This window comes from Nycticebus coucang, chromosome 4 (genome assembly GCF_027406575.1).
Source record: "Nycticebus coucang isolate mNycCou1 chromosome 4, mNycCou1.pri, whole genome shotgun sequence".
Taxonomy (NCBI): domain Eukaryota; kingdom Metazoa; phylum Chordata; class Mammalia; order Primates; family Lorisidae; genus Nycticebus; species Nycticebus coucang.
Window position 1 is genome coordinate 8,505,944 of NC_069783.1, and position 18,189 is coordinate 8,524,132.

At 39.8% G+C, this 18,189-nt stretch overlaps 1 protein-coding gene across 3 annotated transcripts in view; it reads left to right on the forward strand.

The window, feature by feature from the left end:
* TAF1B (TATA-box binding protein associated factor, RNA polymerase I subunit B) overlaps positions 1–18,189 on the forward strand; it is an 87,988-nt gene that overhangs the window by 13,446 nt on the left and 56,353 nt on the right. For all 3 annotated transcript variants that reach the window (XM_053589689.1, XM_053589688.1, XM_053589690.1), the window contains exons 6-8: positions 2,412–2,565; positions 10,801–10,957; positions 15,348–15,447. In XM_053589689.1, coding sequence (XP_053445664.1) covers positions 2,412–2,565; positions 10,801–10,957; positions 15,348–15,447 — 411 coding nt within the window. The remainder of the gene's footprint in view (positions 1–2,411; positions 2,566–10,800; positions 10,958–15,347; positions 15,448–18,189) is intronic.

Consider the following 18,189-nt stretch of genomic DNA (forward strand, 5'->3'; position numbering starts at 1 on the left):
TGGAAGGTTCAGGTGGGAGAATTGCTTAAGTCCAGGAGTTTGAGGTGAGTTACAGTGAACTGTGATTATGCCACTGTACTCCAACCTTTGCCACCATCTCTGAAAAAAAAAATTAAAACAAAAGATTTGAGTAAATACCTGGGTAAAGCAGTATTAGCATCACACTAAAATCTTGGTAAATAAATAAGCAATAAGTAAAATTTTTTTTTAAGAGAGTCGTTGCCCCTGGTAGAGTACTGTGACATCATAGCTTACAGCAACCTCAAACTCTTGGGCTAAAGCGATTCTCTTGTCTCAGTCTCCCAAGTAGCTGGGACTACAGGCACCCACCACAACGCCTGGCTATTTTTTGTTGTAGTTGTCATTGTTGTTTGGCAGACCTAGCCCAGGTTCGATTCTGCCAGCCCCAGTGTATGTGGCCAGCACCCTAGCTGCTGAGCTACAGGCACTGAGCCCAACAAGTAAAATTTTAAGCTGACACATAAATTGGTAATTTCTTCCACAAGAATACAGCTGTACTATATTTTGAAAGGAAAAAGAATTACTTTTAAATTAGAAGTTTAGTCCTCTTACATATAGTAAATATTTTCTTAGTATTTTGGTGGATATAATTATTCCAAGAATAGTAAGAGGCCTGCGCCTGAATCCTGGTCCCTGGCATTCTGAAAACTAAGAGAACAAAGTGTTTCAAGAAGAGGGCATTGGCTTGGCACCCATAGCTCAGGGAGTAGGGCGTCAGCCACATACACCAAAACTGACCCGTTCAAGCCCTGCCTGGGCCTGCTAAACAACAATGACAACTACAACCAAAAAATAACCAGATGTTGTGGGGGGTGCCTGTAGTCCCAGCTACTTGGGAGATTGAGGCAAGAGAATTTGCTTAAACCTAAGAGTTTAAGGTTGCTATGAGCTGTGATGCCACAGCACTCGACCGAGGACCACAGCTTGAGACTCTATCTCAAAAAAATAAATAAATAAATAAAATGGAATTGGCTGGGTATGGTGGCTCACACCTGTAATCCCCATACTTTGGGAGGTGGGGGCAGGAGGATCACTTGAGTCAAGGCCACCCTGGTCAATGTGTAGTGTGACTCTCAGAAAATACAAAAATTGACTAGGCATGGTGGCAGGTACCTGTAGTCCTAGCTAATTGGAGGCTGAGGCAGGAGGATTGCTTGAACTCAGGAATTCGAGGTCGCAGTAGCTGTGATCACACCATTGCACCCCAGCCTGGGTGACTGTCTCTTTAAAAAAAGAGAGAAATGGTAGCATATTTTGTGTACTGGTAAGAATGGTTCAAGAGAGAAGAAACATTCACAGTGGAAAGAGGAAGAAGAAATGTGAATCCTTAGATACCTTTAAATGAATGACAGGGATTGGATAGATTGTACAGATGGAGAAAATGGCTTCAGATAGGAGCTTGGAGAGTCCAGAAGAATCAGGCAGAGAGCAGAGTATGTGGTAGAGTTGCTTTCACAGGTTCACCTAAGGGAACCTGTGAAAGTTTTATTCTGATGCTTTAATTTTCCCAGTCAGTCCTCCTCATCAGCCAGCTTTATGATATACTTTGCCTCTCACATGGCTTGCTGATAAGGGAGAGCATGTACTCACAGAGGATATGAGCATTCTTTTTCATTCCCTGATTTTTTTTTTTCTTCATACTTTTGTGAGCATCTTTAACATGAATCTTATCTCCTTGCGATAAGATCAAGTTTCTTGGCTACAGAGCTGAGATCTTGGCTTTTTGACTATAACCAGTTCCCCAAAGTAACATTAGCTAATGAAGTCTTTAGGTCGCCAGCCAGCTGACCATTTTAGAGACAGTCTGACCACCATTTCAATAATATGTGTGAACAATTAAACAATGGTGTGAGATAGTATATCCTTGTTGATTATGTTTTATAAACAGTATATACTACAGGAGTTAAAGGAAATGAGAAATCACTGAAGAAGAGTGGGTTTTCAATGGCATGATAGAGTAAGTGATGAGTTGAAGAGAGGCAGAGGAAAGGGACAGCTTTCCCTTAGAACTAGAGAAGTAGAATTAGCACAGATATAAGCAAAAATTCTCCAGATAGATTTGGTAAAAAGAGGCCACCAGGGCACATGGAGTCATTGGTGCTAAGTGTTTTGATTGATGAAGATATTATGGCTGTAAAAGAGATATTTATGGGAGAAGGGGAAGCTCTGATGCATGTGCTGGCAGCCTGTTCCTGCCACATCTTGTCTGTAACCCTCCTTCTAGAAGCATTGCTGGGAGTCTTTCAGATTTGTCTTGGTAGACAGTTGCAGTTTTCTAGAATAGTTTATTTTATAGTGTTTGAGATGATCAGGAATTGTTTAAATTCACAGAAATTAACTGTGTTTTAAATTCTTGTGCAATAATTTTGTTTATATTATTTTACAAACAGGTATTAGAAGATAATCAAAGTAATTCAGACTGGGCTAATGGGCCTGAGCTGCTAAGTGATGTTAGCTTTCCTTTTTTTGTCGAAAGTGGAGTCGAGTCACAGTCTGATGCCCACACTCAAAAGCCTTTCCCCATTAGCAGGACATCACAATCAGGTAAAAATGAGAATCACACTGTTTAGGATTTTAAAGTTAGTACTGTCTCTTAAAAATAATTTAATCCAAAGAAGAGGAACTTGGTCTAGCAGGGACACATGACTTAATTGTATGGCGAAGAGAAAGGAAAATTAAATGAAATCTTAGTGCAGTTTTTTAGAAGGCACATTATTTCCACGTGAATATTTTTGTGTGATTTTTAAAGGGACATAAATAGTAAGTAGATCTAGAAAGGAAGAGGCTAGCTCAAAAAAGATAATAAGTATGTGAGCTCAAAATTTTCAGAGAAAAGTTGCAGCAGAAAAACGTTATAACCTCACCATATGGTAAGACAGACAAGAGTCAAAGATGATATGCCCAATTTCTTTTTTTGTTTTTTTCAAATGAAGCTTAAGAGTCTCACCATGTGGCCCTTTATGGAGAGCGTGGCATCACAGCTCACAGCAACCTCAAACTCTTGGGCTTAGTGATTCTCTTGCCTCTGCCTCCCAAGTAGCTGGGACTGCAGGCACCCACCACAACACCTGGCTATTTTTTTGTGGTAGTTGTTACTGTTTTTAGCAGGCCCTAGGCCTGATTTGAACCCACCAGCTTCGGTGTATGTAGCTGGCGCCCTAACCCCTGGGCTATGGGTGCCAAGCCTTGTTTACCTATGTTAATGATTTTGTTTGCTTGTTTGTTTTTTAGTAAACAATAGAGTTTATTTTTAGTCTTTACATTAAAAATAATTATTAATATCACTCTTAGTATAAACCATAAAGTGCAGATGGTCACAAAGAAAATAATATCACTTGTTATTGTACTACCCAGAAATCGCCACTATTGCTATAGTAGATCATTTCAGAACATTTTTTCTTCATGTATATGTAAAGGAAAAGAGTTTTATTTATTTATTTATTTTATTTTTTGTAGAGACAGAGTCTTACTTTATCACCCTCGGTAGAGTGCCATGGCATCACACTGTTCACAGCAACCTCCAACTTCTGGGTTTAGGCGATTCTCTGGCCTCAGCCTCCTGAGTAGCTGGGACTATAGGTGCCCGCCACAATGTCCAGCTATTTTTTTGTTGCTGGGGCCGGGTTGAACCTGCCACTCTCAGTATATGGGGCCGGAGCCCTACCCACTGAGCCACAGGCATTGCCTAGGAAAAGAGTTTTATTTTGTTCTGCAAAATGTGAGCTATTTCTTCATCCTTCAATTTTTTTTTTTTTTTTTTTGAGACTGAGTCTCACTATGTCATCCTCCATAGAGTGTCATGGCATCATAGCTCACAGCAACCTCCAACTCTAGGGCTTAAGCGATTCTCTTGCCTCAGCCCCCCAAGTAGCTGGGACTATAGGCGCCGGCCACAACACCCGGCTGTTTTTTTGTTGTACTTGTCATTGTTGTTTCGCAGGCCCTGGCCAGGTTCTAACCCACCAGCCCCAGTGTATGTGGCTGGCTCCCTAACCACTGAACTACAGATGCCAAGTCTATCCTTTAAATTTTTGATTGAAAAATTTAAATGTAATTCAAACAGTTCTAAGTCTTGTTATGAAAAATTGCAAAAAAGAAAAAAAAATTGCCTCTCTCCCTCCACGTGTCCTATTCCTGAGAGGCGTTCCTTTTCAACTGTTTTGTGACTTCCTTATTGCTGTATCACATGCTTCTAGTATACTGTACATCTTGATTTCTGGTTTAGCACATTAACTGTTGAATTCCCACTGTTGAAGGTGAAGTCTCAGCTCTTGCACACATTCTTCACTGCCCCTCAGTGAGGAATGTAGTCACCAGCACATGATTGTGCATTTCTCATTCTTTATCTTCTCAATATAATTACAGTTTTTACTAGATCGATATTTAATGCTTAATTATTAAAATGTGTAAATGCTACTCAGAACCGAGCCATCTATGTAGCTTACTGTGATTACTTTTTTTATATATCCTTTGGTTTTCCCAGAGTTAATAATTGTTGTGTTATTCATTTAACTTTCTATTCATCAGTAATCTATAATTTATTACTAATGTATCTCCACATTTCTTCCCTGTTCTTAAAATCTCTTAATACCTTAAGTATTCTATGAATCTCATCTTCTGGAAGAAGTCTCTCTGGAGCTTCTGACCTGCTCCTGTCTAGAAGGAAGTATCTGGACCTGTGGCCTGACTCTAGGACCTCTCTTTCCCCCCATCCAGAAGTCTGTCACTTCTCTTTTGTTGGATTTTTATTTCCTGGATCCCATTTCATCTTCTTCCCTGGATTATGACCTCATTTTTGTGGAACATCATTTCTTATTTTATAGATGATATTAATATTTCCCAACTGATTTGATTGTCTTGGCCTCTGCATTTTATTTTATTTTATTTTCTGTCAAAAGTTTTATTCCCCCAGCTCTATTTCTCATCCAGCATGAAAAAAAAAAAAATGAACCACTTGAAATTAGTTTTTTTCCTTTCCAGAGATTTTGTAATGTCTATAAAGATTTTATACATACACATATACATACATGCATACAAACATATATACATATACTATATTATCACTATTACTAATGTTATTATCTATTATAGTATTTTGTTATATTAGCATGTAAATAATACAATTGCTAATACTCTTTGAGTATTACTATACTATTATTAGTATTGCTAAATTTATGTTTGTAATTTTTACACATATATACGTTGTTCTACACACTGTTCTATACTTTGCTTTTTTTTTTTAAGAGACGGAGTCTCACTTTATTGCCCTCTGTAGAGTACTATTACGTCACAGCTCACAGCAACCTCCAACTCCTGGGCTTAAGTGATTCTCTTGCCTCAGCCTCCTGAGTAGCTGGGACTATAGGCGCCTGCCACAACGCCCGGCTATTTTTTTGTTGCAGTTTGGCCGGGGCCGGGTTTGAACCTGCCACCCTCGGTATATGGGGCCGGCGCCTTACCCACTGAGCCACAGGTGCCGCCCTATACAGATGCTTTCTTCAAATGTCTAATGAGCCAAGCATAGCCATCTTTGTAATAAAAAAAAAGCCAGGCATTGTGGTATTTGCCTGTAGTCCCAGCTACTGGGGAGGCTGAAGCAAGAGAATCGCTTAAGCCCAAGAGTTGGAGGTTGCTGTGAGCTGTGACGCCACAACACTCTACCCAGGTTGACATAGTGAGACCCTGTCTCAAAAAAAAAATATGGAGACTAAAAAGTTGATTTGAAAACTTTGGACCCATGGTAAGTCTTGTCAGCTCTGCTCTGTATGCAAGAGTGATCGAGATGGGTTATTTTCTTAGTGAACCTCCAACATTATTATCTTTAAATCTTCCCCCCCAAAGCTGGTCAGATTCCACAGAGAAATCTCTTTGACTCTTGTGTTTGGCAGGTGTATAATCCTGGCTGTCAAGTGTTCTGGGAACTGGGTGGGAAGAAGGCCTGAGGAGAGTGTGTAGGGGGTTGTCTCAGTACTCAGTATGTAAACTTTCACTTAATCCTCTTATTTTAACTTCTCAACTGTATATGTGACTGGCATGCCCTATTCCAGAGACCCTTCTCTTAGGAGAAGAAACGTGTAATTTGGGGGCAGGACAGGGGAGTGACAGTCACTTTGCTGCAAGGAATTGGGATAAGAATCTGGATGCTTAATTGCTTTTTTTTTTATGAGACAGTCTCACTATGTCACCCTCCATAGAGTGCCTTGGTGTCACAGCTCACAGCAATCTCAAACTCTTGGAGTTAAGAGATTTTTTTTTTTTGAGACAGAGTCTCATTTATTAATCTTCGGTAGAGTGCTGTGGTGTCACAGCTCACAGCAGCCTCCAAATCCTTGGGCTTAGGTGATTCTCTTGCCTCAGCCTCCCGAGTAGCTGGGATTACAGGCACCCGGCAATTTTTTTGTTACAGTTTGGCCGGGGCTGTGTTTGAACCCACCACCCTTGGTAGATTGGGCCGGCACCTTATCCATTGAGCCACAGGCGCCGCCTGGGCTTAAGAGATTCTCTTGCCTCAGCCTCTCAAGGAGCTAGGACGATAGGTACCTGCCACAACGCCCAGCTCTTTTTTGGTTGCAGTTGTCATTGTTGTTTAGCAGGCCTCTGCCAGCCTCAGTATGTGTGGTCAGCACCCTACTCACTGAACTACAGGCACTGAGCTGTTTAATTGCTTCTTAATAAGACTTTCAAACAATCCTCCTGGCGTTGGTACTTTCTTTATCTAGTTTCAAGAATACCTGATTTGACAATTCCTGAGCCACCTTTAGGGATTTCCACTAAAAATTACTCTTTGTTTTTTTCCCACTGATGGCTTTGGATCTAGCTTTGCCAGGACTGCTAACGCAGCAATCACCTGTCCATGTGCTTTATAACTTCTAACATTTTATTGCTGTTGTCTCTATTAAAATATTTATTCTTGGGTTTATATGTTTTAAAAATTTCTTTATAATAATTTTTTGTAGTGGGAGAGTGCATAGGTTAATGTGTTTTCAGTCTGCCATCTTAACTAGAAGTCCTTATGTGTTACATGTAAGGACTATACAAAAAAGCGCATATATTTTTTTACACAATATTTTATGGAAATCTTTTTGCTCATATATATATATATATATATATTTTTTTTTTTTGTAGAGACAGAGTCTAACTTTATGGCCCTCAGTAGAGTGCCGTGGCCTCACACAGCTCACAGCAACCTCCAATTCCTGGGATTAAGCGATTCTCTTGCCTCAGCCTCCCGAGCAGCTGGGACTACAGGCGCTTGCCACAACGCCCGGCTATTTTTTGGTTGCAATTTGGCCGGGGCCGGGTTTGAACCCGCCACCCTTGGTATATGGGGCCAGCGCCTTACCGACTGAGCCACAGGCGCCGCCCCTTGCTCATATATTTTTAAAATATTGTTTCTTAAACTTTAGCATCCATCAGAACCACCTGGAAGGCTTGTTAGAACACAGTATTTTGTGTTTCTGTTAAGTTCTCAAATGATATACATCGTTTGATATGAAGGAAGGACCAACACCAGGAGGATTGCTTGAAAGTCTTATTAAGAAGCAGTTAGACATCCATCCTGGTCCCCAGGGACTATACTTTGAGAACCACTAATCTAAAGCATTATGGAAATTGTGTAGTATACCGTTATATGGAATTACTTAATCAAACTTTTATTCCTGCCTCTTAGATTCTTCTAAGTGTTTTTCACATTATGAACAGTGCTACTACATCATCCCTTGACCGTAATTAAATCTTTGCATGTTTTAAAATCATTTCACTAGGCTGAAATCTTAGAACTGTTGGCATGGTTTCTCCTTTTGGGTTTATACCGTGTGCTAGGAATTGTTCTGTGCACTGGGGACAGAGTTGTGAGCAAGACTGTCTGCCTCCAAGGTGTTTATATTGTAGTGGGAGGAGACAGGCGGCAAATGCACAGTGATAAAATAAAATTTCAGCTACTGATAATTGCTGTGAAGAAAGGATTTACTGAAGAAAGGGATTTTGAGGAATGATTTTGAGAATTTATGTACAAGAAAACTTAGAATTTCTCAGGTCGTTTTTAGTCTTGCTTCTTTATCTACCCTCACTCCTTAGGTGACTTCACCTAAAGCCATGGCTTTAACCAACCACTAGCTATGTGCTAAAACTCTAAAATTCCTATCTCTAATTCTACCTCTCCTCTAAACTATAGATTTTTATATTCAACTACCTAATCAATATTTCCATTGGTATATTTAATGAGATCTCACGCTGAGCATTTTCGTAGCTCTTTTGCCGTCTTCCTTGCCCTAGTAAGTGCCTTCTCCATTCTACTTGTTGCTCAGGCCGACATTAGAATTGTTCTTTTCTCTCATGCTTTACATCCAGGCTATTGTCAAATCCTTTTGACTTTGCCTTCAAAATCTGTCCAGAATCCAACCACTTCTCACCACCTATTGCTCCACTCCGGTTCAAATATCTCTCATCTCTCTCCTGGAACAGTGATCTTCTGTTTTCATTCCTTTTCCCTTATAGTTATTCTATTCTATATTCTTATAGCAGCCAGAGTGGTTTTTTAAAATACATAAGTAAGGTCATATTACTCTAGAAACATCTTGAACTTAGAATAAAATCCAAAGTACGAACAACGATCTACAAAGCCCTATGTGAGACACTTTCTTACTCTCTCTTTAGTACCATGATGCTCTCACTACACTGGCCTCCTGCTATTTCTGTAGATTCACTTCTGCTCATGTATTAGATATTCTTTACCACATCCTTAAGATACTTCTCAGCCTAGTGCAGTGGCTTGTGCCTATAATCCCAGAATTCTGGAAAGCCAAGTAGGAGGACTGTATGAGGCCAAGAGTTCAAGACCAGCCTAGGTGATACAGTGAGACCCTGTCTTTCCAAAAAACAATTTGAAAATTTAGCTAGGTGCAGTGGCACATACCTGTAGTCATAGTTACTTGGAAGGCTGCGTGAGGAGGATTGCTTAAGTCCAGAAGTTCAAAGCTGCAGTGAGCTATAATTATGCTACTGCATTCCAGCCTGGGTGACAGAATGAGACCCTATCTCTGAAAAAAGGGATGACTTTCTGCATTCATTCTGGTCTCTGCTCCAGAGGTCTCTGCTCTGAGAAGTTCCTCTGACCTCATGTGAAATAGCACATCTCCACTCGGCACCCATAGCACAGTGGTTACAGTACATACACCAAAGGTGGCGGGTTCAAATCTGACTTGGGACAGCTAAACAACTGCAACAAAAAGTAGCTGGGTGTTGTGGCAGGCGCCTGTAGTCCCGGCTATTTGGGAGAATGAGGCAAGAGAATCGCTTAAGCCCAAGAGTTGGAGGTTGCTGTGAGCTATGACGCCACAGCACCTACCGAGGGCGACATAGACTCTGTCTCAAAAAAAAAAAAAAAAAAGAAATAGCCCATCTCTCCTCCCTTCTATCACTTTGTAGGCCGTGTTGCAATTTTTCTATGATAGCACTGTTGTCTATCAATTATATTTTTTGTTTATTGGTCTCCCATTACTAGAGTGTAAGTTCCAAGAGATGAGACACTGTTCACTGATATTTCCTAAGACATAGAGGGATGGCACTAAGAATGAGAGGACTAAGTATCTGTTGATTGAATGGATGGATGAATGAATGAGAATACCATAATGTCATATGGTAGAGGGTATCTGGAAGATGGGGGTGGGAAGAGGCGCTGCTTTAGCTAAAGAATTTTTTATTGTTCTTTTTTTTGAGAGAGTCTCATGATGTGGCCCTTGGTAGAGTGCTGTGGCATCACAGCTCACAGCAACCTCAAACTCTTGGGCTTAAGTGATTCTCTTGCCTCAGCCTCCCAAGTAGCTGGGATTACAGGCACCCGCTACAACGCCTGGCTATTTTTTGTTGCAGTTGTTGTTGTTGTTTTAGCTGGCCTGGGCTGGGGTTCAAACCCACCAGCCTTGGTGTATGTGGCTGGCGCCGTAACCACTGTGCTATAGACACCAAGCCTGTTGTTCAATTTTGTTTTCTTGTTTTTGAGATAGGATCTCACTCTGTCACCAGGGCTAGAGTGGTATTATGCAAACTCACTGCAACCTCAAACTCCTGGCCTTAAGTGATCCTCCAATCTCAGCCTCCCAAAATGCTAAGATTATAGCTATGAGATGCTGCACCCAGCAGCTGAAGAGTTTTGAAGAAGCCTCTCAGAGAAGGGAATATGGGAGTTGAGCATGGATTCAAAGGAGTTATACATTTTTTGCCATGCATTGTAATGGTATTTTTTTTTTGTTTGTTTTAAAAATTGAGGCCGATGTGGGTAGATTGTTTGAGCTCAGGAGTTTGAGACCAGACTGATCAAGAGCAAGACTCCGTTTCTACTAAAAATAGAAAAATTTAGCTGGGCATCGTGGTGGGCACCTGTATTCCTAGCTACTCAGGAGGCTGAGGCAGGAGGATTGCTTGAGCCCAAGAGTTTGAGGTTGCTGTGAGCTAAGATGATGCCATGATACTCAGGGCAACAGAGTGAAACTATGTCTCAAGAATAAAAAAAATAAACATTTTTCACTATAAAAAATTTCAAATAGTTCAAATCCTTCTCAGAATCCTATCCCATATTACTCCCATAAATAATCCACAATTAATCCTTGGCCAGTTTTCTTCTAAACATTTGCTGCGCTTTATTGCTAAATTGCTCTTTGTAAAGGTTATATCGATTGTAACCTAACTTTTAAGATATTTAAAATACCATGTACCTGTCTGGATTTTTTATTGTCCCAAATGATTGCTTTCATTTTTAAGAATCTCAATTTATCCCCTAAGAAATGACGTCTGTCTGTTCTGGATCTATTGATGGCGTCGAATACTCACAACGAAAGGAGAAGGGAATTGTGAAGATGACTGTGCCAAAGACGCTTGCTCTCTGCTATCTGTCATTACTTTGGCAGAGAGAAACAATAACACTTTCAGATCTCTTGAGGTAAGCTGGAACCTCTCACATGATAATGTTTTTGCTGATTGTGTGAATTGAGGCAAACTTTGTTTTGAATTTTATAAGAAGACTTAACTTGAGGAAGGGTCTGGAAAGATTGTGTAGCCTGGGTTCTACTTCCAAAATCGAATTATTCTGGGCTAATAATTCATCTTCTTGATTTTCTTATTTATATACAGAAATAATAGTATTCATGTCACATTGGCTATTGGAGAATTATAATAATAATCTCATAAAATGTTTTGAAGAGAAAAGTGGTATTAAAGTACCTGAGTTGTAGTAACACTTCTAGGAAAAGAAGAACAGATGATCTTTACATTAGCATGGTTACTATTAAATAGTTATGCAAGATCCATTCTAACTATAGGTTGTAAATAAGGAAACCTTAAAACAAAACTATTGGAAGAACCTTTTATCCAGATAGATAGAAAACATTTATATTTTTCAAGATAATCTAGGGATTTCTAACTGGTGGCCTATGGGCCACATGCTGATTTTGTAAGGACTTTTTTGTTTATCTCTGCTGTCAGATATTATAAAAGGTATGTATGGATTTTTTTTTTTTTTTGTAATCAGCTTTCATTTGTGTTTGTGTATTTAATGTGTGGCCCAAAACAACTCTTATTTTTCTAATGTGCAGCAGAGAAAAGAAATGGTTGGACACTGCTGAATAGTTTTATAGTTAACAAGTAAATTTTGTCATTGTATGTAAGAATTTCTCATTTAATAGAAGGTATGTAAAAATCATTAATGTATTACCTTCTTTGCTTTGTATGTGTTCTAAATAATAGCATTTGGGTTTAGTCAATGTATAGAGTGCTTTTAAGAACATAGATGTGGAACTAGACTCCTCGGTACAAATCCTGGCTTTGCCACTTACTGTATGACCTTGAGTACGTTATATCTCTCTTGCTTCTGTTTACTCATTGGTAAAATGGGGCAAATAATAACTACCTCATAGAGTTGTAACTACTTTCAGTGATTAGTACTACATGAAAAGCACTTAGAACAATTTCTGGCACATAGTAAGAATTCAGTGCTAGTCATTGTTTTTGTTTTCATCGTCGCCACCATCACCTTAACATTGGCATTAGGACCTTTGATTAAATAAAATGCCTTCAGTAAATGATGATAGTGCCTGTAAATTTGGCCATGTCAACCAGATGAAAAGGCCTTTTCAGGTGTGATTAACTTTGCAAGCAAATAGCCCATGATTCAATGAATTTTACTCTTAAGTTTAAAAACCTGATCTTGCTTATTGGGTGATTTCATTCTCTCCCAAGGCTTTAACTGATGACTCTCAAATTTATATCTCTAGTCTTGACTTGTCTACTGGGGGCCAGACCAATATATTCATATATAAGGTCTAATAATTAAGTTCATGAACTCATTCTAGAAAAAGTGCTATATACCTCATGGCTGAATATCACTATGGTCACCTCTGAAGTGTTCCCTTGGGGAAGCTATGCCCAACACCAGAACTAGTTCATTCTTCAAAGCAATTTTGGAACTCTTTTTCTGGAATGAGCTGTCATAGGGCACACAAAAATATGCAACCTTAATAATGAACGCCATTCAGCAAGAGACTGCCACACATCAACACAAACACAGCTGTGAGATACCGAAGCACCAAGGTTATGAAACCTTACTGAGTTGTTAGTACACTGCTGCTGACATAAGCGCACAGGCGTGTGATGTTGGTTTGGACTAGGATGCTGGTAATGGAAATAGAGGTGAATGAGTTCAGGGTATTTTTACAGGTAGATACAACTTTAATTTAGAGCTTTTTAGATTATCTGCCATGAAGGACTAATTTGTAAAATTTTCAGTCTGTCACAAATTGAAACTGGAAAAATACAAAATTATAAGTAGAGACACTGTTTCCAGGGGACACAGCTAATACAGTGGTCTATTGATCAGGAGAGGTGTCTGGGATGCTTTCAGTCTATGCCAATCTCTCTGTCAACTTCCAGGATTGACCCAGAGAACCATGGGATAAAAATCAAAGAAGAGGAAATAGATTCTTTAGAACTTTGATTTCTGTTCTGGAAAAGTACATACTTTTCTAAAAGATTCAAATTCAGAAATAAAAAATTTTGGAAATAGGTCAGAAGTAGCACTATTTATAAAGGGTGAAACATTTTTTGAACTCTACATGCTCGAGACTTCCTTGTGCAGACATCTCTGCTTCCCCTGGGCAGATTTCTCATTCCTTCCTCCGCTTCTACTGCGCCGAGCATACTTCTGTGGTGGCACGTGGCAGTGTCTCTACTGGGTCACCTGCAGGCTGTCTGTCTCATGGGGGGCTCTTCATCTCTTACTCATCTCTGAACCCCTAATATTCCAAATAGTGCTGTCATGTATTAGCACATGGGGGTAAAGTCTAAACAACTTATGAGGTCATTAGCACAATCAATACTAGATAGTTTTAAAGTGATAGCTGTACCTTTTATCCTGTATATAAAATAATATTAACACATTAACTGCCATGTGAGTTCTGTTCAACTTACTGTAGTTTTAAGGCCAGCCGAAGTGGCTCACACCTGTAATCCTGCACTTTGGGAGGCCAAGGTGGGAGGATCCCTTCAGCTCAGGAGTTTAAGACCGGTCTGAACAAGAGCAAGACCCCATCTCTACTAAACATAGAAAAATTAGCTGGGCTTGGTGGGGATTCCTGTAGTCCTAGCTACTTCAGAAGCTAAGGAAGGAGGTTTGCTTAAGCCTCAACAGAGTTTGAGGTTACTGTGAGCTGGCCTGACACCATGGCATTCTAGCTTTGGCAACAGAGTTTGAGATTAACCTGAGAAAGAGCAAGACCTTGTCTACAAAAAAATGGAAAAAATCAGTCAGGTGTCTCGGTAGGTGCTAAGCTGATGCTATGGCACTCTAGCCTAGGCAACAGAATGAGACTCTGTCTCAAAAAAAAAAAGGAGGCCAGGCTCTGTGGCTCATGCCTATAATCCCAACACTCTGGGAGGCTGAGGCAGGTGGATAGCTTGAGCTCACTATTCGAGACCAACCTGAGCAAAAGCAAGACCCTGTCTCTACTAAAAATAGAAAAAAACTGAGGCAAGAAGATCACTTGAGCCCAAGAGTTGGAGGTTGCTGTGAGCTAAGATGCCATGGCACTCAACTCAGGGTGACAGCTTGAGACTCTATCTCAAACAAAAAGAAAAAAGAATAAGAAAAGAAAAAAGAAAGCTGGGCTGGGTGCAGTGGCTCACACCTGTAATCCTAGCACTCTGGGAGGCTGAGATGGGTAGATTGCTTAAGCTCACCAGTTTGAAACCAGCCTGAGCGAGCAAGACTCCATCTCTAAAAACAGACAGGCATTGTGGCAGGCGCCTGTAGTCCCAGCTACTTGGGAGGCTGAGACAGGAGAATGGCTTGAGCCCAGGAGTTTGAGGTTGCTATGAGCTGTGATGCCACAGCACTCTACTAAGGTTGACAAAACGAGACTATGTCTAAAAAAAGAAAAAAAAAAAACTTACAGCCAAATGTCCACCCAGCTCTAACAGTAGCAAAGACTTTATGGCAATGTGTTTTGTATACTTATTTTCCTTAACAGTTGTTTTATTTTAAAACTCTTACAGGTAGTGTAGATACAAGGACATGCATGACATATTTGCAAGACCTCTATTCCTCATTCTCTAGTCTCCGTCCCTACTTTACTCTTCTCCTTAACATTTCCCTTACCTAACATACGTGCACACAAGTTTCATTTGTTTGTTTTATTGTCTTTCTCACTGGAATGAAGATGTTTGTCGGTACGTGTGTGCTCTTTTCTTCAAATTCAGTAATTGATTCAAAATATTTGATCTCGTATTATGTGTACAGGACATTGGGGTGGGATGGTGAACAAAAAGGCAAGGTCTCTCCCCTTAATGGTTCTTCCAGCAATAAACATTTACCATACACCATCCTAGGGGCTGTGACCAGAGGGTAGACAAGGGAGGTAAGCTCGCTGTCACCAAAGACAGGGATCATCCAAGGAAGCCATCCCTAAAGCAGTGGTTTACAAGCTGAGGAGGAGCCTGTCACATGAGGGAACCTAGAGGTGGAAGGAATACCATTTTGGAAAGCCTGGTGGTGAACTGACAGATACGTGTAAGATACTCACTTCTTAGACAAATTGAATCTATTAAGTTAGGAATTTAAGAGAATTGTTTGATAATTGGCTAAATAGTCCCATGCATGGGTACTGAGAAGGATAGATCTGATTTATCATCATTAAAAATATATGAGAGGTAGAATAAATTTAACTGATTTTTACTTTGTCTTTGAAATATTGATACTCAAGAGACTTTTTTCCTGAAGGTTTACTCTGCTAGTCAGTACATAGCTCTCATTGAAACTTTTATTTTTGTTAAAAATGCAGATTTGTTGAAGAGGACCATATTCCTTACATAAATGCTTTTCAGCATTTTCCAGAAGAGATGAAATTATATGGGCGTGACAAAAGAATCTTTGCTGTAGAGGTAAGTTATTTTCTTTTTTTACTTTGTGGTTACTGATAAGACACAACAGTGGTGGTATATATTTCTTGCCTGACTTACTGTTTGGTGTTGGAGTTTTTAAAAATACCATCTAGTTTTCGTTATATTTAATTTTCTTTTTTTTTTTTTTTGCGGTTTTTGGCTGTGGCTGGGTTTGAACCCACCACCTCTGGCACATGGGGCTGGTGCCTCACCCCTTTGAGCCACAGGCACTGCCCAAGTTTTTGTTATACTTAAATAATGAAACCTTAGTCATAATTTAACGAAGAGTAAAATGATTTTTTAGTTTCTTTTTGTGGCTTCTAATACTTTAGGTTCTCAAAATGTAACTGTAGTGTGATATGTGTGCATTACAAATGGACACACTATTGAGACTAAACTTGAGTTTTATAGAGAGACCTTTAGGTGATTTAAAAAGTTTGTTTTAGGCGGTGCCCGTAGCTCAGTGGGTAGGGCACCAGCCATATACACTGAGGCTGGCAGGTTTGAATCTGGCTCGAATCCGGCCAGGGCCAGCTACAGCAACAATGACAACTGCAACAGAAAAATAGCCAGGCGTTGTGGCGGGGTCTTGTAGTCCCAGCTACTTGGGAGGCTGAGGCAAGAGAATCACTGAAACCCAAGAGTTTGAGTTTGTTATGAGCTGTGATGGCATGGCATTCTACTCAGGGCAACAGTTTGAGACTTTGTCTCAAAAAAAAATTGTTTTAAAGATACTTTTAATTGTTAGTTGCATACTATGTTGCTTTGGAGGAAAGAGAAGAAAGTTATGTTTGAAGAGGTACTATTTTTCTTTTTTTTTTTTTTTTGAGACAGAGTCTTTCCTTGTCATCCTTGGTAGAGTGCTGTGGCATCACAGCTCACAGCAACCTCAAATTCTTGGGTTCAAGTGATCCTCTTGGCCTCAGCCGCCCCAGTAGCTGGGACTACAGGTGCCCACCACAATGCCTGGCTCTTAGAGATGGGGGTCTTGCTCTTGCTCAGGCTGGTCTCCAACCTGTGAGCTCAAGCAGTCCACCTGCATTGGCCTCCCAGAGTGCTAGGATTACAGGCATGAACTGCCACACCCGGCCTAAGAGATATTATTTTAAGTCCTTAGCTTATATTAGTTTATCTTTTTCTAGATCTAATTTCAGATGTCTCCCATAGGACGGACTTTCGTCCTTTAATTATGAGTTTTTGGTCATTATTTACAGTACTCAAAAATTATTTTCCCTTTGTTCTTCATCAGAAGGTTTTCAGTACACTAAATATTAACATTAAATATTTTCCTTCATTTGCACACTTACGGGATTATTTTCTTAGACCTTAATGACCTTCCAGACCTTGATGTTGTTTACAGTTTAAGAGATATTTATTGAGTGCCTGCTAGGTGTTTGTTACAGTAAGTAATTTTTTCCTTTGTTTTTCTTTTTTATTCCTTACAACACCACAGTCTATAAATAATGTTTGTAACAGTAAGGATGGCTGTAATTTATAAGATAGTGAAATTGAGTCTTAAAAAAGGTTTAAGTAACTTGCCCATGATGATATAATTGGCAAATTATGAAACTTGGATTTGGCCCTTGGTACTGTATCTCTCGTGTCAAGAGTCATGCTCTTTCTTCTGTGCCACTATTTTTTCTTTCTTGGACAAAAACTATAGTCAGGAGGGGGAGGAATATCCATATAAAATTTAAAATGTTGTTCTATCTCTGGAAATTGATCAGAGGCAAACAACAAATTGAGAAAGTGTTTATCATCAAAAACTGCTGAACTTTGGCTAAGAACAGAGAAGTCTGTAGTATCCCCAGGACTACTCCCACTGTTCACCCCTACTCCCAGTTGGTGGGCAGGATGGTGCTGCCAGGGAAGGTGGCTGTTAAACAATTAGGTTCCCTGTGGAAGGGGATGCCTGGATTTGGAGCAGAAGGCTGAAAACCCATGTGTGGTGATGTTCTCAGGACAAATAGAAAATTCCATTGGAAATGGTCAGGAAGAGCCCTGTTAGTCTGAGGTTGACATACTACTGGTAGATGAGGTAGAAATTTAACAGAGAGATCATGAAAATGGAAAGAGCCATAATTGTTAAGGTGACATCATAGATTCTTTGCATTTGTAACTGCTGGTTATTATTCTAATTGGAGAGAATTTAACATCAGTAAAAAATTGATGTTTGATTTATAAAAGTTGAGATGCAGAGTATAACTTACACTGTTGATAGATATATAATGAATTTCATCTGAAATCTTGAAGTATTTTTCATTATTTATTTATTCTTGTTAAATTCCTCAAAGACAGGCAGATTCATTTCTTCAGAGATAGAATTTGAGACATTAGGAAAAAAAGAAAGGTCACCCTAGCATTCTGGGAGCCTGAGGCAGGAGGATTCCTTGAGCTCAGGAGTTCCAGTCATTGTGGCGGGCACCTGTAGTCCCAGCTACGTGGGAGACTGAGGCAGGAGGATTGCTTGAGCCCAGGAGTTTGAGGTTGCTGTTAGCTAGGCTGATGCCATGGCACTCTAGCCTGGGCAACAGAGTAAGACTTTGTCTCATTAAAAAAAAGATTGGAGGGCCAAAGTAATCTAAGATTTTCAGTTATTATTATTTTTTTTTAATGACATTAGACCAAGATATAATTTTACTTCTCAGTTAATGCTCTTAGAAAATATTTCATGTTTGTTCTTTTATAGGCAAATAAGTTACCTAAGTAATTTACCACTAGGTAGCATGTGGTTGGGGGAGG